This window comes from Hypomesus nipponensis, chromosome 14 (assembly GCF_054491055.1).
Source record: "Hypomesus nipponensis isolate SF chromosome 14, ASM5449105v1, whole genome shotgun sequence".
In the NCBI taxonomy this organism is placed as follows: domain Eukaryota; kingdom Metazoa; phylum Chordata; class Actinopteri; order Osmeriformes; family Osmeridae; genus Hypomesus; species Hypomesus nipponensis.
Window position 1 is genome coordinate 11,089,076 of NC_140374.1, and position 23,624 is coordinate 11,112,699.

At 40.8% G+C, this 23,624-nt stretch overlaps 1 protein-coding gene across 2 annotated transcripts; it reads right to left on the reverse strand.

The window, feature by feature from the left end:
* Positions 1 to 614: 614 nt before the first annotated feature.
* Positions 615 to 9,711, reverse strand: rgma (repulsive guidance molecule BMP co-receptor a). 2 transcript variants are annotated; one of them, XM_084672920.1, is made up of 4 exons: positions 9,072 to 9,711; positions 6,645 to 6,760; positions 3,902 to 4,419; positions 615 to 1,882 (listed from the first exon to the last, which is right to left on the reverse strand). In XM_084672920.1, the coding sequence occupies exons 1-4, from the start codon at positions 9,083 to 9,085 to the stop codon at positions 1,175 to 1,177; spliced, it is 1,356 nt and encodes a 451-aa protein (XP_084529046.1). In that variant the 5' UTR covers positions 9,086 to 9,711; the 3' UTR covers positions 615 to 1,174. The 2 variants fall into 2 exon arrangements, with proteins under 2 accessions (XP_084529046.1, XP_084529047.1); XM_084672921.1 differs by lacking the exon at positions 9,072 to 9,711 and adding an exon at positions 6,918 to 6,994.
* Between the last annotated feature and the right edge of the window lie 13,913 nt (positions 9,712 to 23,624).

Sequence of the window (23,624 nt, forward strand, 5' to 3'; positions counted from 1 at the left end):
CAAAGAGATGAGTCTCTACTCTGTAAACATTACTGAGTTTTTGCATCTCTGTCCCCCTATCCAAGATTGGTCAGGGCTATATTGTTAATGGTGCTATAATTTACATTCTTAATTACATCCTTTAGCAGAAGACATGTATCACTATAAACACGGTGTCTGATCACAACAGCAATATTTGGAGTGTAATGAGGATCTTTGCGACATAATTAATCATTTTTTCTTTTTACTATCGCTTGTTCACTTAGAAGTAACTACTTGGCAAACAGAGGCAGTTTTAAATGACCCAAGACCACCATGTCGGGTCTATATGGGAACCTTGGGTGCAATATTAAGACAGTAGGATTTATGTCTCCTAAAGAAAGTTTCTTTTTTTCAGGTGCACACTACACACACACACGCACACACGCGCACACACACACACACACACACACACTGTATGTAATGACAGATACATGCAAATACACACACAGACAAAATGTTACAAAAGACCTGACAATATGACCTATTAATCTCCACAGCGGACAACGAGACTCTCTGCTCTGACATCCGTTTGGCTGAGTGCTGTGCCCCCCCCTCCCCCCCCCCCCCAAAAAACCCCCTGAAACAAACAGGGAGCGGCTTCTGGCCAGAGGTTAACAAAAGCCCCTGTCATGTCCTGTAGCCCCCTCTCATTAGCCACAGAGAGCTCCTCTGGCTTGGCACCAATGAGAGGGAGGAGATCAGCAAACTCTTCTTTCTGCAGAAGATCATCTCATCCCGCTTCCCATAGGCATGCAGCCCCCGGTGGGAATGTGGGATTTAATCCCAGCTGAATGTCTAGAGGTCTGGGGAGTTGGGTTCTCTCACCACTGCTTTTCATCAAAGAACTAGTCCTTAAACCAACTGAATACCATGCTATCGTACCGTAGCTGGGAGCGAGGAGGGCTCGCTCCTGCCGCTACCATTAGAACCTGCACTGGAATTCAACGCACAACAACAAAAACAATGAGACGATGGCCGAGATGGATTCGAATGCACATGAGAGGTGTGGTCTGCCCTGCTGGTAAGACTACTCTAGCCAGCAGTCACTCAGGACAGCTGGAGCGGTAGAGTGAGCTGACGAACAACACGGTGAAAGCATGGTTTCACATCCACTCACTGACAGGTAAAACATGAAGATGGAGTTAGTAGAGGTCTATGGATCAACGCAGCAACACTGAATCCACAACAAGACAGCCAGGATGTTGAGTAGGGTGAATGGAAGGGAACAATATGGCTTCCTTGGTGCAGAGTTGCCCAGAAATGCATCCCTCTCATAAAGGTGGTATTTGTCCTTGTTAGAGTGGAGCATTTTCACGTCCTCGAAAGCGTAGTAGGCCGCCATGGTGAAGTTGATGTCACCAGAGGAAAGCAGGTCAAACACACAGGACTGGAAATACAGATCCTCCACCGGGAGGCGCTCTTTACACTTGGTCATGGCTGACTGGTAGGTGAAGCCATGGGGGGGGCTGCCAGTCCTAACCCTGCCTGGACCATGGGTCTCAGCGGCGCGGGCTCGGAAACTCCTGAAGTCGATTCGTTGGTTGGCAGGGCAGCCGTGGAGGCAGAGGTACAGGTCCTGGTTGTCCCGATCTTCCACTGAGTTCACAACTTCCTCCGGCATCCGCACGGCAAAAGTCAGGTAGCGGCCCACCTGCCGGACCACGATGGTGGTACCGATGTAGCGTGCCTGGATCTCAACGTGCTGGCCCGGAACTTTCTCCACCACGCGCAGGGTGTTGGCACCGTGGCGCTCACCGCCGTTCTTGGAGCCATCGGCGAATGCCGCAGGCAGCTCATCTGTCTCTGCGTGATACATCTTCTGATCCACACATTCCTGGAAGTTCTTGAAGATGATAGTCAGCTGAACGTGAGGAGAAAACCAAAGTTATATTTTTTACTGACAGAATGGAATGGCTGGGTATACATCTTCATGTCTTCTTTTTGGGAATAAATATAGCAAACATCCATAGAATCAGATTTTGACATCTGAAATTTGATTAATTGTATTTTAGCTCATTGTGTGAATTCTAAATGTCGTATGGTATATATTCCAAAGCACAAATCATCTCTTTTATGCAGACATGAGTTGGTAGTTGTGCTCCACAAATAGCTCAGGGATGTCTTTGTGCTTCTGCATTGAGAACATCACTGGACCCATCTAGCCCACCACCTCACTTAAGTGTCACATTTCAGCTACAGCTCATGGGGGAGGCCAAAGTAAACGCCCTCAGAAAAACATGGTTCTAGGCCATGTTAAATCAGGCCTCAGTTTGCAGACACAAAGACGAGCCATTCATAGTGCTGAGGAACCTGCCTCTGAACCCCAGAACTGTGCTTCGGGGAGTGGCAGCGAGCCAGGAGGGAAGAGCGTGCTCTGCGGCTAATTAAGTAAGGCTGGACACTACTCGGCTTGCATGGTTTCATTAGGACGCCAGTGAGCCGTTGTCACAGAAGTGACCCCAGGACAGCCAGGGGGCTCTGATCTGGCAGCACTGGGGATGGAGGGGAAGGGATGGGGGAAGGGGTAAATAGAGCTCCATAAATGCCCTGTTATTACCTAGTCAAGACCTCCACTACCCCAATCCCTCACCACATGGTTGTCTGCATTTGTTTGTCCACTTGCTCTCTTTCATCTTTAGAGTTAAACTTCTATTAATTGTAATTAAAAGTTATTTCTTTTCTTTTTTTACACTTAAATCTTGAGGTCTAGCAATAATCTTGAATTTAACTAATATATTTAACTAATATATAATATATATGAGACACACATTTAGACACAACCCATCTTCTGAGTGAAAGTACTGTTGCTCCAGAGGGTTCCCTCTGCAGTAGGGGTCTACACAACACAGAACTAATGCCTCTTGTTTGTACAGGTGGCATAAGGCTGCCTTGTTTTCCCTTTATCCAGACTGAAGAACTTAAAAACCTGTCTCCTTTGCTTCCGGGTACAGAGTGCAGCTATGTAAAAATATCATTACTTCAAGTGCACAAAAAAGTCTTGAATGCTAAATAGAGCATCATTAGGAGATCTTGATTATAGAAAATTGGTCTGTGCTCTACATGATTACGAACAAAGTCCTCTTATGTCTCGCCGTACAGCCTCCAGTCAGGATACTCTGCAAGGGACTGCCAAAACTGGACCCACTGTGGATAGCATATAAGTGAATTTGCAGACTACAAATGCTGCTAGCTCTTTGTTTTCACCTTATGTTCTACAGACAGCCATTTCAGGGGCAGCCCTCCAGGCTGCCCAATGTACCGTGAAACAAAACAATGATAATTTATGAGGTACGAGGGCCAACTAATGTGGAGAAAATACTGCAGTTTCCTGCATGGTTTGAGCACTTAGTTAAAACAACAGTTTTTAAAAGTCACATACACACAATGATAGGGATTAGACTGCTACAGACAAAGCTGGCCTCACATTAGTCTTAGTTGTCTAAAGTAAAAGCAAAAGGAGAAAGCACTTGATGTTTTCCTGCTTTTACAAAAGTGGCATATCATAAGTAAAGCTTATCAAGATCTCGGCAATTGTTCGGTGCATTGCCTGTTCTTCAGCAGTGGACCCAGTCCAACACTAACCAGAGTCCATGTTATTCAGAGTTCCACGACTGTGTCTACAACTTTAATTATTTCAAAAATTAACAGAAAGCCTCGATTTAAAAAAGATGTATGCCTAAGCCCAACTGCAAAGAATTAGCATCGTAAAATAGCTCAAATTCTGCAGATACATATTTATATAACATTATTGCTTGACAACAATTACAAAATAACTGCATGAATAACTACTGTATATATTAAGTATATAATATTGGTACTTGCTTTGTATTCATGTATTCAACAGAGAGTTGTGTCAACAGAACAGTACAGAAGATCTCACCTTGCTGGTGGCAGTAGCAGAGGAACCAGGCACGACAGGGGTGTTGGTCACCTGGACAGACAGGTACTTGTTGTGGATGAGAGGCCAAGCCCCCTCTACCTTGCAGGTCTGGAAGTCGTCACTGAAGGTGCGAAGATGTGGGTCTCCAAAGAAGCCACAGTGGGTGTAGTTGGGTGGAGCTGCATGTTTGGGAAGGCTACGCTCGTAGTGGCATACCTCCGGCCCATCCGAACGCTCCTGGCTGTCTGGCTCGGGCTGAAGTGGGGGTGGCGGGTGCGGGGTGCGGGTCCGAGGTTGTGAGGTAGGCCCCTCCTTGGAACAGTTGTGCTGGCTCATGAGGTCTTCAATGCCATGCTGGGCTGAATGGTAGGCCAGGTCACCCCTGCAGGTACGTGCTGTCCGCCGTACACAGCTGTTGTAAGCTCGTAGCGCCGTACAGAACTCCTCCTCTGGGCCAGAACTTGATGTGGATGCCCAGAACTCAGAGTTACACCTGAGGATCTTGCACTGCAGACTCACTATGGAGGAGGACAGGACAGCTTTAGAATAAACTCTGGAGAAACCCCGCGTAGTCCATTATATAGAGTCATGGTAATATGTATCCCTTGTCTACATTTGAACTTTCAAATGCAGCTAAAGTGCCATGCTTTCAGATTCTTTCAGAAAATCAAAAGCTGTTCTTGACAAATCCTCTGTTTTGAAAAAAACTGAGCATGCATTTCTATTGAACAACTCTGTTCAATATAAAAGTAAATACGTTTCCCCAAGTTTTTTCCAAGTGCCTCAGTGTCAGCTCCATTATGTACAGGCTCTCTATTAAAAAATGTATTTCAGTTTTGACCAAACTAGAGATTCAAATGACAAAAGGCCAAATTCACAAAATGATCACTGTTCACACACTTGTGCATGTATAGGTATGTCGTGCAAAAGAACCCTTGAATTAAGACGTATCTTTTTACGGAGCAGATTGTTTTTGTCAACATGCATAGGGGTAACCATTCTATACATACAACTACATAAAAGGTTTGTCCTGGCTAAGGAACCATACAGAATACTAAGAGAGACACCAATGACTGGAAGCTGGGGAGTGGGGGTGGTGACTTTGCATCAGTGAACCAGGAGGGGGTTTTGTCTGTGAATGAAGACAATGTAATTTGCCATTGCAAGGATACCAGCGGAGTCATAAATTAGCCCTGTGTGAAGGGATTAGGTTGAGTTTCATCAGCATTGGAGTTGGGGTGGGGGGAGGCTAGAGGCCCTGAATGCTCCCTTAAAAGGAACAGGATCTCCAGAAAGAAGCTGGTCCAGGACCAGAGGGTGAAACAGAAAGGAGGTCTCACCATTCCACAGGTCAAACTGGATATATAAGATTTCCACCTGTCCATTTTAGAAGACGGTAATCAAAGAGTAACATAATTTACAAAAAGCATTCTCCCTGACTTAAATTACATGACTTAGTGGTTTGGAGCATACAAAATAATGAATGCACCTCTGCACTATGACAATATCCATAACAGTTGTTTTGTGTGTAAAAAAAGGTTATTTCACGTGAATGCTTCTTAACTTACACATGATTTTTTTTTTATGATTTCTAACAAACTGAAATTAATGTATTCACATTGACTTTGCACATGTGTAACTACACAACAATCTACACCTTATCTAATCATCCAAAATTTATTAGTGGTCTAGGATTTCACTGATTGACACATACAGTATACTTTATAACACACACAAAAACAGCTGAAGTGTTCCATTCTACACTGAACAGAAAAAAACACTGATCTAATGTCTCAACACCTTGAAGTCACACATGAAGTTGAATAATGGCTTCACCACACGCACAACTCCTCCAACCCCCACACCGTCAACCCTCCCGCCTCACAGCAACAAAAGGCATTTACCATCTATCTGATAAATGGCAATAAACTAATCTCAATCTTAAATAAACGTCAACAACCAACACAGCATCATCACTCTTTGTTTGACAGTAGGCCTAAGTGACTTAAAAGAGTGGACGATAAGAGTTGCCAAAAGTGCAAATTGAGTTGAGTGAAGCGACCCTTGAGATGTTGAGGCATTTTCAAGTCTTTATGAGGGAGATTAGTTGACAACTTAAATTAACCAACACCGCTCATTGGGAAATGACACTGTGAACGGGACACATGTGCTCCGTCCACAATATTATGTCTGTCTATTTAGATCTCAAACAAAAGGGGAAAGTAGAAAAAGCTTGATGAGGAATTAATCTGCAATCCTATAGTGTCCCCCTCCCCCAAACAAAACACTACCACGGGGTTTTAGTAGCTGAAGGTAGCCTACTACGCTACGACGCTATAGAATAGGATATTATGAACTAAGATTCAGTTTACTCAAAACTAGAGATAACACAAAAAAACTGACATATTTGACATGGATTTGTTTTGAATCCTCCCTGAAATAAGTCAAGTTGCCCCGTGTAACTTAAATGTTAACGTTAATAACATTCCAGGCATGTGAACCACGCTGAAAGTAGAAACCACACACCCTGCCTATTTGTCAAAGCATGTTTTGTGGCAACAAACGTTTATTTTTTGTTGCTGAGAAAACAGGACACGATGTGTCAGGCAACTATTAGGCTACTACGTATTAGCCCAGTAGCCCAGGAAGCACCACTTCATGAGAGTAAAATACTAACGATACTTACTTGAATAAGTCAATAAAACAATGTGTGGTTACAACACTTTATACTTTAAGAACTTACCCGAAGGACAAAGGGAAAGAAACAAAACAAGGATCCTGCCGACTTGAAGCGCCGAAAATCCTGCTCCTTTCCCCATAACCATCCATCCAGATCGGGGTCGCACTTCTCTCCTATCCCTGTCCAAACCAAATCAAGTTGAAGAAAAAAAGTTTTGGTGGAGTCTCATAACTGTTGAGAAATTGTCGATATAATTCTTTGAGTACAGACGAATGCACAACGATCCAATGTTAAATTCACTCTCTCCAGTTTGCAAGCTATTCAATGCATTCTTACTTGTCCAAAACACAGTAAAAGCTGGCAATCGATCTTCCATTTAGGGAGTGTCAACAGGGTGCAGCGTACTACTGACTGGACCAATGAGAAGGCGTTATAGCAGCCCTCAGCCCTTTCTCAGTTTCAAGTTACGCTTCAGTGTGCGGACTTGTTCGTCATATGCGTTGAAGTCACGTTGACCCGCAGTCATACTAAGAACCTGTTTTGAATTGTTGCATGTATTATGTTAAGCTATACATAGTAGACTGAAAAGAGGTATTATGTATTGGAATAGATGGCTATGTGTTGCTAAAGATGTAAGAAATTAAGAGCATGTATAGACCAAACCTTTCTGGTTAATAAGCCTCTCATCCATGCCTTTTTCGTGTTTAGGTAATATTTATATAATCATAATGAGTAATGTCACACAATGCAAACTGTGTTCTTTAATGTTGCATTGTAGGATTGAAAAGCCTTTGGTCTTAATAGCGTGACTACATAATAACAGTAGGCTAATAGCCACAAATTATATTAAAGTAGCCAACAAATAGTTGGTCGTTAGGTGCAGAAAAGGTTTATCCTAATGTGTTTGTCAATTACGTTACACAAGGAGGTTATTCCTAATACATTTTACTAAAGTAAATACAAACACAGTTAAGGAACACATTGTTGTGGCATTTTAAAACTAAGTCTAAATGTCCAAACTGGTGTGGATAGCCTACTGGTGTAGGGTATTACTTCATATAAGACCACATATCCTTGACATTAGCCTACACACAAAACATTAGAGTTAAAGCATTATTTGTATGGTGTTCTGAATTGGAACTACAATTGAAGATTGAAGGCTACAGAAAATTACATGATTGGGCTTACTATCAATTTTCAACAGCTACCTGTAACATCAGATGGTTAACAAACATTACAATGCTGCTAAATGGATTGTCTTGGGGAGTTGAGGGTCATAACTGAAGTAAATCACATTGAGGTGGTGTATTTTAGTGCACTGAAATCCATCTGTTGTCAAATCTGACCAAGATCATCTATCACTTTGCTGTTTCATGTCAGGCAGTTCAGGTGTCTAATGGCACAAAGTGTTCAGTAAGCTATGTAATTTGAATTGTTGGTGCAATTCAGGAAAACAAATGTAATTGATCTAATTTGTCTGGAACTACTTACAGTAAAGACAAGACTGCATCAATAATCTGTTAAATGGTGCTATCATCATAATCTACTACTACACTCTAGTAGCCATATGAATGCTGTGGCCGATAAAACTCATAATTCCGTTCAGACATTCTGGGTCTAGCCTACAAGGGGGGCAAGACTCATGCAGTGAAGTAAATCCTACTGTATGCCCTCGTCAACTGAAATCCATAGGCCTGGTTCTGTTCAATCGGCTATAACAGTGATTGCGCTGAAATATGAAAATGTAGTATTTGCAATCTCACACATACGAGTATATTGCACAGTTTTCCAATAGATGGCGCTTATAATTCTGAATATGAAACCCCACATCATGACAAACGCACATGGGGTCAGTTGATTGTAAATGTGGAGGACACGACATGGTGACCTGCCAAATTGCCGCTGTAATCTAATAACAATATAGCAACTGACAGTCGGCCGACAGTTCAGCCAATATCCAGATGCATTTAGCCAACACAATTTGTTTTGTCCATGTTAAAGCTGCTTAATCAGTCTTGGGAATATATATCTAGTCCTGTTGCCTAATACAGACTTGCGTAGCCTGATACGTAGCCAGAGTGAAGAGACAAGTATATTTAATGCGTGTTATAGCATATAGGCTACAATAAGATAGGCCTAATGGAAATATTACTCCAATAAAGATGATTTCGTTTTCACGTTAAGCTTGTTGAGCCTATATAAGGTTTGTTTCTGTTAAAAAAGTAGGATAAAATCAGGTAGATAATTGGCTTGACACATTTGAGGTTGAGTGTTTTAAATATGAAACGAAAGACATTTGTTAAGAAGGCCAACAATCATGTAGGCTACATCGGAGATGGGCGAGTGACAGACTGACAGTAGACTTGTCCGCGCCGAAAATTTGAAAGCTTTAAGAAACGCTGTGATCCTAGATTATTGGCAACACAAATCTCTACTTTTGGAAGCGTATAATGCATGCCATGTGCAAGGTACAAAACGCACATCACTAACCTTCGCGAATGCATGGAGCTCTCCAAACTCGGCTAGACTTAGGCTGCGGGAGGACGGGCAAAGGCGAATGAAGACCCCAGAAATCTCACCAAAGTAGCCTACGCGTAAGTAGTCAGATTACTCCAACAGCACATGCACAGACCGTTGTCGAAATCGGTGGAAAATGCACCCTTGCACGCATGGTGTCCTTCGTGATGGATCCAGGTAAACGGTAGTGGCTTGAAAGTATATCACTTGATAATACTGAATCGAGATGGGCTAGTCTGGTCTCGTCGACTCATTTCAACTGTTCATCTGCCAATCGGTCATTTAGTCCACGACAATGAGAAACATTTAGAAATTTTACAAATCCTTTGACTCCAACTCTTATCATCCATGTGTTTGTATTCCAGTACTTGGTTTGGAGAAAAAGCTATCGACGGTGAAAGAAAGAGCCCTCGGGGCACCGCTGCTTTTCATCCGCATGTAGCCTACTGCTGATATAGCTGGCTCGTTCCTCGCCTCAGCGTTGTGAAACAGCTAGTTAGAAAGTGTGAGAGAGACAATGATCGGCTCAGCATGACGCCTCTGAAACCCCTCTCCTATCACACACGCCATTTGACACAATAACGAAACCCGTAGACGGAAAAGGTTTCAATACAGTATTCATACACATGCTTCTGAAACTAATTTTAATATTACAATTGACAGACTGGCTTGTGCTCCTCCTCCACAAACGGACTTCGTTAAAAACATTGTTACATTACACTGTAGTCTACATATAGGCCTAGGCTTACCCATAAAATTTAAGGGTCCAAAATTGACATATTGTGATTTGTGTTCATCAAACAAACTCTTGTCAACTCAGATTTAGAGCAAGCCTGGACTGAAGGACAAACAGCAAAAGGGGCAGACATCACCGATGCATCACCGAGCATAAACAGATACACAAAAGTGTTAGAAACAGAATTTGGAGCAATAGAAATCAAAGGTACATTCAAAGACAGAAGTAGACACCAACAGAAGGGAAACACATATGGCTGCACCTGTGTTTTAGGATCAAACTCAAATTTCCTTCCCCCTCTGCAAGAGGTACAAGGCCAGCCCCCACCCCCATAACTGCGAGGAGGAATGGATCATTCTGCTCCAGTCTCCCTCTGATCAGGAAAATGTATTACACAAGTGATTACATTCAAACAACCGTACCTCCCCAAGTCAGGGGATGGACACTTTGATCTACTAAGTAGCATACCCCTTCCTCTGTTGGTCAGTTATAGTTGTGGGTGGCAAGAAACAAACTGTAGAGTGGTAGAAGTAATTTACAACGTTTCTTAACACGTAAACACATTGTTGCCCTGTAATTAAGTAATATAGACGTTTTTGTTGCACTGTAGTATTCTTTTTAGTTCTCCATGCCTGGTGGCAGAGATATGGTTTCTTGGCGATGTGGCAATGAATACAGCCTTGTCCTTACATTTAGTCATTTAGCAGGGTCAGTCATTTAGCGAGGTCAGATGGCTGAGCAGTTAGGGAGTCGGGCTAGTAATCAGAAGGTTGCCATTTCAATTCTCAGCTGCGCAAAATGACGTTGTGTCCTTGGGCAAGGCACTTCACCCTACTTGCCTCGGGGGAATGACCCTGTACTTACTGTAAGTCGCTCTGGATAAGAGCGTCTGCTAAATGACTAAATGTAAATGTAATGTAGCAGACGCTCTCATCCAGAGCGACTTACAGTAAGTACAGGGACATTCCCCCAGAGGCAAGTAGGGTGAAGTGCCTTAACCAAGGACACAACAACATGTGGCACATCCAAGAATCAAACCGGCAACTTTCTGATTAATAGCCCGATTCCATAACCGCTCAGCTATCTACCCCCCCTGACCCCTTGACTGAAATACCTTAGAACAAAGCATCGCTTTGAATAAAAACGTCTTCTAAAGGAATTAAATGTAACACCAACCCATATACACAAGCCTGATATGATAGAACTGCTATGTGTGTGGTCATAAACACATCTTGGAGACCATTTCAGGAAAAATAAATGTTTTTACATAGCTCCTGCAATAGGAATTACAGTCTAAACTTTAATTGCTGGTGACATAGCAATGCAGTCATTTCATCAGTCACAGCTCAGATCCACTCTTCACTGATGGCCATTGAAAAGCAGCATTTTTACATTGATGTAACAGCTTACACATGAAAGGTTGCCACCCCAGTGTGAAAAGAATGGCTTTAGAAGTGCCGGATGCTGGCCCCTGCCTCAAACACAGCTGGTGTAGGGGCTGCCTTGCTCCTGTGGTCAGTTTACCAAAATAGGCAGTTGGAAGCAGTGGTAGACGCAGGGATTTGCTGAACGATTTATTTCTAAAAATAAATAGGGGAGGGGGATGAGCTATTGAGATGTCCTACTCATTGACTTTCAGATTGGTTCAAACAAATCAAACACAATCAACCATGTAACTATTAGCAACTGAAATTAAAGGGAGGATCAATACAGCTCACCCTTGAGGTCTTGTGATTTCCTTTGAATTTTGTCTTTTCCATTCCGTTTTGGCAGGAAGATTCTGATAGTGGTTGTATTGGCCCATTGTACCTAGGCTGTAAGATCCATGCCTTCACAGAGGTCCAACATTGGAGTTTCTTTAAACAACCTTATATGTCATTGTAGTTGTGGCAAGGTTGGGTCAGCATTTGTGCCACCTTGACAAGAGCTGATAAAGAGCAATGGGCCAGTAGAAAGGACTAGGGTCATACAAGAGACAACAAAAGATAAAACAACTGTGGTAACAGATAAACCAATCATTGTAATTAATCACTACACAGCAGACCGATCAAGAACAATATTTACCTCTGTTTACGGAAGAAGCAGCGAAAGTAAATTGCAGCTACACGTGTGTGTGTATTTAGTTTGCAGTTATGGATTAAATCACACTTAAGGTTGGGATGAAAATAATGTAACATGTAAACCTTCCTGTATGCCTGCCTGGCTGTTCAGATTGTTCAAGAGAGTCCAAATGGAAAATAAATATGTAAAAATAAATAAATAAATATTCAAAAAGACAGTATTAAAATCATCTGTTGATCATTTACTTCATATAAATCTAAACTTGCAATGATGGCCTCTTTAAGTATACAGGTTTGTTGACATTCTCAGCCTTGGCTCTTTTGCTTGGGGGGAATTCCACAATGTGATTTGTGTGCATGGGAAAACTAATGAGTGCAGGAAACATAATTTATTTGTTAAATTGGACCCAAGTTGTGGGTATGTTTTAAGTGCCCATAGTTGTCTTGCAGGATTTGCAAACTAATTAGGAAATGTAACACGTTTTGTGAGCTGAGTCGTGAACACAGTTGTAAAGCCATTTTAAGGAAAGGACATGATGCTGCAGTAGACACACTGCTGTCCCTACCTGTGGTCATGTGTGACAATTAGGCTTCAAGAATTAATCAGGGAGTTGTCTAGATTTGCTAAAGTGACAGGACATTTTCAGACATATTCCAGACAGATTTGTCAAGGTTGTCTGAGAAGCACATCCCTCCTGTGATTTTTGTGCCAACTGAAATAAATATGTTCATTTATCGCTCTTCCACACAGTGTTTAATGAGATAATCCCTGCTCACATGGACTTCATGAAAAATTCATCAACTTAATCCTCAACAGTTGACAGGTGACTGTAATTATGTTTGTTTGCAATTCGTATTGCAAGTTCCTAAGGACAAACAACAACTATCCCCTTTGGTACTTGTGTATTAAAATCTCCTAATTATACTGTAAAAGCCAATGTTTGAAAAAAACATTATAAAAGGCAACACTCCAAATTCTCTCTAAATAGTACAAGCATTGTAGAGAGATATATATGATTGTTTTATGTTCAAAGCATAACCATGTATGGACATCCATTCTTTAACTGTGGAGGATCCAAGTCTGGTCCCACTGGCAACAAATCTTGCCAAAACGTCCATCTGGGCAGACACTTCCATCATGGTGGATCAAGAGAGGGATCAGAGGTGGTAAAGCAAGTCCCACAGCAGTCAAAGTTTTGACTGAAAGCATGTGAATCTGCACACTGTTTTGGAAGGTAGGCTATATTGTTGATTGATTCATTCCACAGACTTTGCAGTGAGTTTAATCTTGAACCGTATAACAGTATGCTTGTTGTTATACAGCAGTCTACAAAGTAATGCTATGTTTTAAGATAGGAGTTTTGGAGCCTCTTTCAGCTGAATGATCTCATGTTCCCATCCTTGATACTGTGAATCTTTGTCATCGCTACCACAAAGCCCAAATGAGATTGGTCTCAAAGGATTTATGTTAATGAATGATGACATGATCTTAAATGAATACAGTGTGCTCAGCATCACTGTCATTGATAATAAGGTGTGAGAGTGAATTCCAAAATCTATTTGCCAGTGATGTGTAGAGTTCAGGCACTGCACAGAATTACTCGGATATAGACAGGAACAATATCAATGCAGGAAGCCTGCAAATTGGCAGAGCCTTCCACACACAGAGGAATGGGCTAGAATGCCTAAACCCTCATTATAAAAAACACTTTCACATTCAAGGCAGTGAAGGTGAGTCTTTTTTCAAAAACCCAGACATCAATCCTGTGAGAATTATTCACACTGTTTAATTCTAGACATGCACTAAACCAGAAGGGATGTGAATATACTGTTAGTTTAATTAGTCCTAGCATGGTCAGAATGAATGACACTGCATATCCAACTGAACGACCATGAGGTAAATGCGTAACCACCCCAGAAAAGAATTGCCATTTTGAATGATGTTAGACAGGAGTTTTGTAAAAACAGCTCTAGTTGAATTAGACCACAAGGTTTAGTTAATAGAAGATGTACAGCACAAGAGTCAGTTATTATAACAGATGTTTTTTTGTCTTACTTCCTAAAATCCACATATAAAGTAAAAATAATATATATTTTTGAATGGGCTTGGATATTATGTTGGCAAGATCATTGAGCAGAAGTTATTTGCATCATAGCTTTGCAGATGGACTCAAAATGATCGACATATACAGTCAAATGCACATGTTTGTCATGTGCATTGGTTTTTAAAGTAGTCTCTAATCATTTATTCATCCAATATATACTCTATATCGCAAGCTCTAAATTGTGGATGTAGCCTTTAATGGTAAATGAGACTATGGCAATAACCTTTTGTCACATTATGTAAAAGAGGAAATGACTATGCACCAAAGAAATGGACACAGAAGCATTTCACAGAAAAACATATTTTTCCTCAGGGGTATCTGTGCTGCAATATACTGAACCGCACTCTAGGGAATAATAATCTTCTGCTTCTGTGAGGATTTGCAATTCCAGATCTGATTCTAATGTATGAACTAACCATACATATTGAATAATAGAAAACTGTGAAGACAAAATGATAGATTGGACTCTCATTATAAATGCATTTGAAGGTGTTTTGTAAAAACTCAATTGTGTCTATGAGTCTATAAGTATTGTCTATGATACAACAACAGATAAGTAAAGCTGAAGCTGTGATTGACAAAATAAGGTAGAGCTGTATGGGTGCATGTTCATGTTGGTTGAATAATGCATTACATTTCATAGAAATCTTTGATTGCTGTATGGGGCTTTTTGTGTGCTAAAGCATTCAAGTACAAGATCAGGGATTGGTTGAGAGCCTCACTCATAGGCAGTCATGGTTTCCCTGATATTTCATCTTCTACATCCACTACTGACTAATGGAAACACAGGGTGATGACACAATAACATGTCTCTCAACAAGGGAGCAGACACCTGGGGGAATGCAGATCAGTTTCAGTGTGTTCCACAGTCTGTTAACCCAACAATATGTTTGTTTCCACATAAAGTTGAACGTCACCAACATCTGGGACTTTGGCATTGGAAAATAAGCAATAGGTCTGACATTCTTTGGAGCCCTTTTATTTCTTTGTTTCTCTGGCTTGGCTGTTGAACTTTACTAGCGTCCCGTAGTGTCGTCCTGTGTGCACAGCTGCAGGGTCTAAGTCTTACCCTTCCTTTTGTGGCATCCTGTCACAATGGCCGCAGCAAGAGCTGGAGTTATTTCAGCTGCAAGCCAATAATCGTCAGCCAGGAATGATTTTGCAGCTTTAATGCTCTGGCGATGGTGAAGAACAGGGATTTTCAAAGCTGTTTGTGTGATCCGGTGACTGATTTGGAATCATCATACAGAACTGGCTGTTCTTGATGTTTCATCCCAATGACATCACAGCTCACATTCTTTGCTGATGCTGCTGGTTTTCTCCTGTAGGGACAAAGACCTTTACAGCGATAGTCTGGGCTGGTAAATTAAGAGGCTGGACTCAAGTCATTAACCCAAAATCCAAATATGATCTAATGTTTTTTTTTTATCAGCCCATGGGATGGACTGTGACTCTTACAGACACAGTTTCACCGAGATCTCTTTTCTTCACAAATTAACTCCCTTAGATAAGCTGCTTCCTACATTTTCTATTTATGGGACTGTCCGTTTTCACACACATATTATTGTGATAACCTTATGGCACATATACACTGTAAATTATAATCACCTAACTGTGCTTGTAGCCAACACTATGTTCCAATTGCTTGATCAAAGTTTAGCGATTATCACTAGCCTCAGCCAATCAAGCAAAAATATTACTTTTGTAAGTAGATCTTTACATATAAATATATGTATAGTGTACACACTATGGTGTAATTATCAAAATACTCATTCAGTTTCAGCTGAGAATGTTGCAGTGGCTTGGCATAGTGTTGCAAATTGTTTTAATCTGATCATGCTATTTAATTATATGCTGTCAGGTAAATACTACACATCAGATTTTCCGGAACATTTAAGAAAACTGCTGCTATTCTTGTCCAGTGTCATGGAACTCTACGTGATACATGTTAATTTCCTTCTACACCCATGTAGTCCACTCTGTCTCCATAAAGTGGTCTGTGTCTCGTTAATGAGGCATGGAAATGTCAGCGCTCAGGGTCCATATTAATTAAAGAGCCCACAGACAGCTGATTACAGGAAAATTACTTCGAGAGATATCCACCACCCCAGCCAGACAACAGACCTTTCTTCAGGGCTAAATCATAGTGTTATTAATTGTCTTCTGTAAGATGATAATGTAATTGCTTTAACGTAGTTTGTAAGTCCCTAAATGTGGTTCCATGCACAATTGTCCCTAGCTATTGTCAGAAGCTAACAACATTAATTTAGTTATATAAATCCTGAAAGAGCAAAGAGTTCAAATAATATGCAGAATGAGTTACATGCTGGAATGATAAATTGTAATGTCACTATTAAGATGAACACTTTGGATGGGCCTCTTACTTTCAGGTGCATTGCCTGAACCAGACTAGTCTAGAAGTATGAGGAATAGAGACATTTGGGGCCAGTGTTTAGTCAGCTGTTAACGAAAGAAGATGGCTGAGAACATTGGTGTTTTTGACAGCTCTTTGTGACATAGCAGCAGCAGTTGACACAGATAGACAAACCTTTTAGCCAAAAGAAATGAAACAGAATGAAGTTCAAACCCAACACATCTCCCAATGCCAAAATAATACCAATGACTCATAGTTGCCTGCAGGCTGTGGCGCCATTATCTTCTTTGTCTCAACATGTAGTCTGGTACTCTAACCAGGAACTTTAATTCAACATGCTATATGCAATTAAAATATACCCTGCTTATTTGCTATTTATGCTAAGGAAAAGGGTTGATATTTTATTTTGTCTTCCAAATGCAGTTTGTCCAAATTAAGTGTTGGGATATACGTGGTGTGGGTTAACAGTCTCAATCATATAGCAAGTTAACATTTATTTAACTCCAAAAGGGACCCATTTCAACAACTGGCATACCATCTGCAGATGTGTGGATGCTTTGGGTTTCCCTAGAGTGATATGGAAGCTACTTTTTATGAATCTAATGTGTGAGAGAAAACAGTATGCTAAAAAAGGAGGAAGGAACAGAGTATGACCCTTGCTTGTTCCACTGTATCCAGTATATTTACCCAAATTGGCAGTCAAACTGTGATATTAACTATGTATATAATGTGACAAACCACATACAGCACAAAGTGGCACCTCTAAGGAAACAACAAATGTTTTGCCATTATTTGTAGAGCCAGAACACAGTGCCAGTTAAAACACTGATATTCTCCAAACCTGTAGCATGAATGTGTAGTGTAAGGCTTAGCAGAACAAGATAAATTGTATTAAATAACAGATTTCAGATATAGTTATGGCAACATGAAACATCTTGGGCATGCAGGTGCAGTTGAGAAACAAGACAAAAAGGAACAAATATTTGTAAAACCTAAAAGGACTCCTTTGTTTCAGTTCAGAGGATGCATCGTGTTTGGGGTGAGTTCTCCAGATGGCTGACACATGTTCATTTGCTTTCCTGCTGCTATCAGTCTCTCTTTCACAGTAAGGTGATCTGCACCAGCGATTCCAGCTGTATCTTTGCTGTGAATTCTATTATTTCAGCAGTTGAGGGCCTAGATCTAAACTCAACGTCTCCTGCCCAAGACCCACCTTTACCCCATTTGGCAAAACTTGGCTTTCTCCCTCCCACACACCACTGACAGAGAAAGAATGCTCTAACCCAGTCAGCATGAGCAGAGCTGTAAGGGCTTACAGAAGGCAGACCAAGGCATATTTGGATGAACAAAAACAAAGCCAACAGGAAAGTGAGATACAGAAAGCACATAGGTGTGCTTGTGTGTTTGTGAGTGTGTGTGCACATGTGTTTATGCAGCTGCATTTGTGACACATTGCCACTGGCACTACTGCCAGTATGACTCAGTGTTGAGCTTTGAAAATAAATCTGAAACTTTCAGTCAGCCCAGCCCAGAGAGGAAATTTGAAATCACACACCAATTTTAGATAAGAAACTTGATTCCTGTCAGATCTTTGAGCCAAGAAATTTACTGCTAAATACACTTGGGGAATCGGCCCATACTTGTTGCTTTCTTATTGCTTTTATTGAATTAGTTAGTAGAAAACAAACTGAGTGTACTGTGGAAGAATGGGGCCTTCGTGGCTTTCAGCAGTGTTGTCTATGGTGTTTGAGCAAAATGTCCTCACCTTAGTTCATGCAGTTGCTTGTCAAATATGTAACCGATGACGAATAAATCATGTTGTACCAATGTACTTCTAATGAGAAAATATTAGGTGCTGATAGTTCCATTCAATACCACAACTCCTTTAAGCATTGTATATTTAGAGTCTTATCTGCACAGACATGTCTCTCATCTTGGATAGTCTCAATCTCTGCACTTCTTTGATTGTTTATTCAAAAATGGACACGCACACATGCACACACACATGCATGCATACCCCCCCTTTGCAATTTTTCCTATTCACTTGCAAAGTCCTCCTTTTTGCACCTGCAAATCCCCTGACACAATACAGCAGACGAACAAAGAACCAAGGCCCTCGTTTTAGTGAGGCAACTGTCAAGCCGTGTAGTTTTTACACAATAGAGAAGAGAAGATACATTCTTCAAAGGCATCCAATTGGAACCCCAGAAGCAAACAGCTCAAATAAAACGAGGCAGTGAGTGTGGAAAGAGTGAAATGGATACAGACAGAGGATACATGGATACATAGACAAAGTGTGTATATGAAGATGGGCACAGGCAGGCCCTGCTTCTACCATCGAGTTGCTGCAGCCTTACAGCTGTATTCTCTCTCACTGTCATCAACAAAATGAAGAGCCAAGCTAAGACTCTTCTGAGAAAGGTTTCCTTGGATTATGCACTGAATATAATCCATTAAAATTACGGTCATGTGTGGTGCAGAAACAACAGTCTTCTTACGTAAATCCCCACAGCAGTGGTTTCATGGCGTGGTTAAACCCAATAGGTTGAATCTGTTTTCATGAATAGTTTGTTTTTTCAGGCGTCCCAGGCTCACATCAAGTACACAAGTTGAATGAAAGGTCAAGAAAGATGATTCAACATGGTCCATCTCCATCAAGTCCCAAAACAATACAGTTTTTCAAACACAAACTGCACACAGTGCTTGTTAATAGGACTTTGGCAAGAAAGCTAACTAGAACAAATTCAACCCTTCTCTGTAAGCTACAATTGACAACAACCTGTTCCTTTAAAAACCTGCAGGGAACAAGTCATTAATCCTCCCCAGCTGCCTCTGGCCCTACTCTCGCAGTCTCTGGCTTGTGGCAGAAGTGTTCAGTGTTGATTGCACTTGACGGCTCTTGCTGTTCTTTGGTTGGAGAACAGGGAGAAACACCTGGAAGTCCTCTGCCCTACCCTGTGAGTTTACAATGAGAAACCCCCTAGATGTTGTCAGGCAATGGCTCACTGCATGATTTACTTCCGAATCCAGATTTTTTCTACAAGTGGATATAATTTGTTAATTGTTTTCTGCTAACCACAGTCTTCGCATTTCACATTTTGTCTGGGCCATTTCAAATTATTCTGTCTTAGTTCTGGGACTGACATTCTGAAGCATGTGTTACAATTGCAGATATTATCACAGCACTTACACCATGCCTGGAAATGTGAGAGAGTGTGTGGGAAAAACGGAAGCAACTATTTGAATGTGGCACTCATTGTGGCTTCAGCATTTCTGCTGTGCTAATCCTGAACACAAAGCCTGGATGAGCACTGCCTTTGTGTGTGTCAGAATGGCAGAACTGAGAAGCAAGCCTCAGCACGCACAACTTTTTGTATGGCAGCAACATGGTGGCAGGTATGGAATCTTAGGTTACACTGAGGATATCTACCGCAACATGCAGGTAGTGTGATACTAGTAGGGATAGAAGTACATGCACAATAAGTAAATGTCATAGCAAGGTATCCCCATCTGAAAGTCATATACTGCATGCAGACATTTTTTATAAATTGACTTTTTATGTTGTATTTTCATTTTTGGGGATCCATTTGTATAGTGACTGGATAGACCTGGACATTTGACTTAATGTTATTGCTACAAAAACCGAAAAGCAGGTTTGCACTGACTGAAGCTGATGCCTTGCAGGTGTGAGCCAGCCTAGTTTGATCTCTGACCTCCAATCCTGCTAAATTTGTAGTGCATCAGAGGCACCAGACCTTGAGGGGATGAATGGGGAAAACGATGGAGAGAGAGAAAGAGAAAAACAGATGGAGAGAGAGAAAAATGCAAGACAGGGAGAAAAACAGACATTCTCACTGGAATTCTGAAAAAGAAAGAACCCCAAAAAGCTAAACATCAAAGCCAGCCATCCTCTGTGTCTCCTCACCATTGTTAGTTTGTCGATCCTATAACTTTCCCCAAGCTTATCTCTATACCAAAACCCTTTGCTTCTGTGCCATATTATGACGATAAAAAAGAAAAGAATATAGAATATCCGTGTATAGGTACCACTTGCCCTTACATAAATAAATACAAATTCTGTGCACATGTGGTAGAAGATGATGATAATGTCATCATCTATGTGTGATGTGATAAACAATAAGAGACTATTTGTATTTGCAAGTCCATGAAGTGGACCTGCTCTTTAATCTGGACAATCATATCTGTAGGTAGAGGTGTTGTTATGGGTTGGGTCAGATCCTTCAACCCAAAATTGTATATTGGCAACTATAGCTGGAGAGTGCTGGTGCACACAAGTGTATGTCTTAGTAGGTGCCTGATAATATGTTGTGTGACAAGGGGTGATAAGGTTGGAAAAATAATGTTTTCCTTGTTGACGAGACCATCAGTCATCAAGGTCAGCCATTCTTTGTGTCTTTTTTGTTTGCCTTCCTTAGCCAGTCTGCTGACACCATTGCACCTGGGGGTGTCTGGCATTCTTTTGCAGGAAACTGTACCTGGAAACTGTAAAGAAGACAGTGGACACAAACAATACATGGAGACCCTCTGAATAATGAGTTAGACAAGAGAAGAACAAGGTATTTCTTTTTTGTGAGTAAGGATGTTAAGTAGGGGGTACATATTTCCGCATATGTTCCACAGGAGCAGTTTATGAGTCAATGAATTGCTGGAATACATGGCAATATATGCAAATAAAAAGGACAATGACACTCATTCACACAAGAAACCAACCGGTATGTTGTGGCTCTGTGATGTTTTGAACAGAGTGGGGTAGAGGAAGATAAGATGTGGAAGAAATGACTTTCACTGAGACAAGAACATGCAAAAGCAAAGAAGCAATCACTCAGTCACAGCCCAGGGTGTCAAGACAGGCAAACGAAGCACAAATCTCTACTTTTGGGTGATTTATTATACTTCATATTTTAAGACCATTTTGGAAAAAATGCTTAGAATTTTACAAACATGTAAAGGTTTTTCTTCAGGGAAAGAATTTCACTATTTTTCAGCTCAATGATTTAATGCATTATCTTAAGGGAAGAATGAGAATGCCTTCAATAGCTTGAGAAAGTGTCTGGGTTCAACTGTTGTTGGGCACTGTAAATTTAGGCAGTGCCGTTTTCATTAGTGCTGCCGTGTTTCCTCGACAATCCCTAAGGCTAACCCATTTTGGCAGGCCAACGCTGGATCAGACCAACCACCTGTCAGCTCATTTCTACACATGGCCTCTTCTGTTAAACACTCCCAATATTCCCCCCTCTGCCCCGCACAGCACCTGTGATTGGTTTTTGTATTGCCATCACAGCTGTCAAATTTCCACTCAGCATTAATTAAAGTGATAGCCCAAAATATACACAGCCTTGTATGGTTCCAGCCAACCTCATTGTGGCTAAACTTCATATTTGTGTCGCGTGTGTATAACTCCATATTCTCTAACTGTAGTAGGCTATGTATGATAGCCATGTAAATTGAAAACTGAAAAATTATATTCCTGTCCATGCAATCTAAACAGAATTCAAATGAATTGGGAAAATATCCTCATAACACAATATTTCATTGATATGTGTCTCTTCAGTGCACACTTGAATTACACTAGTTGAAGATTACCTCTGAAGAATAAATTAACCATAACAACAGTGAAAAACAAATAACCCATCCTTGCGAAATTGGATTTGTGTCAAGTACATCTCTTGAGACTTTTGTTCCCAGAAAACCATGATTATGATATTCAATGAGATGAAATAACATCAGTTACACCACATTGATCCAATCTAGTCAGGCAACAGAGTCTCATTTGGAGGTAAACACAATTATATGGTGCTATTGATTATAGGACAAGCTGTTATTGACAATAATTTGCATGTGCTACCTAAAATAATCTTTAATGTCTAGAGGATACCAAGATGGCACAAGAAAAAAAACAATTTTACTCACAAAAACAAGCTTTAGATTGATATTTCTGTGTGAAGCATATGGGTTGGCTGGGTTACTGTCAAAACAATTCAATCAAATACCGAAGAACTTCAGTAGGAATACTCTTCAACAATGTTCCATCTCACTTTTTCCCCTCAGCAAACCAGCTGTGCTGCATGTCTGTGCACATTCAACTGTTGACTTGTTTAAAGGAAATGGCGATGCTGTGCTGAAAGGACTAATGTAATGTAGATTATAACATCACAAGCACATTAAATTCACTTTGGCCAGGCAGTGCATTCAGGCTGTCATGTATACGAAGCTAGCTGTTTTGCCATTTTCTGAGATGGACAAACAGACACCTCACTTGGGTGTATGCTTCAGGTATGAGAAGTTTTCAGTGGCAGGATGAATACTAAGAATTTGGGAGAGAATAGTGTGCTTGAAACCTTCTGGACAAGCTATCTGATGAGCTTCTATGGTAGAGGTAGAACAATGTGTGAAGTCAAAGCCACCCTTCTGCTGGAGTCTTAAGCTCAAACACAACAAATAGTCCTCACACCAAAATCCTCCTTAAAACCTTATTATGTTGTGAACATTGTCATTTCAGTCACTGCTTATTTCTACTACAATTCTATCTTGATTGAAGACTATTTTACTATATTACTCTCACAAAAACAGACTTGAGGCAGAACATCTGAAATGATGCTAAATCAACTGAAGTAAGGCTGATGATCAGCTCTTACCACAACAAACATATTCGACGATACATGACATAATGTTCCTCTTCGTGAATGAGTAAAAGCAAAAAGTTCCTTCAAATCTACATATGTGGTTTTCACCATGAATAATTAAACCTGTAAAAATAGAACAAATTATCTCAATAACCACATTACACAATGCATTATTCATATTATTTACAGTTAAATAGGTCCTCATTCAAAGCAATTCCATGAGTTTAAATAAACTTTTTTCCATAAAGCCTTCTTTTTATGTGATTCAGCTCTGACAGGGACAGACTTTGATGTTTTATTCCAAAAGGGTGTAAATGAGGGCCGGACTGAATGCAGCGACTGGGCATAACTATGTGACTGCCATGACATCCTTTCATTAGTGAAAAGCAGTAGCTAAGCAGACCCACAGCTATGGGTAAAGCATCCGGTCTTTTCTCTCACACACTTCTGAGCCTTCAAGCCTGTTTCCTATGCAAAGATAGAAATGATATTAAAACAAGGAAATACAAAAAGAGCTGGAAAACACAAATTAAATCAAGTTATGTCTACATCACAATCAAGTTCATTGCAATCAAGCAGTCAACTGGGATTTTTGCACAAATGTCAG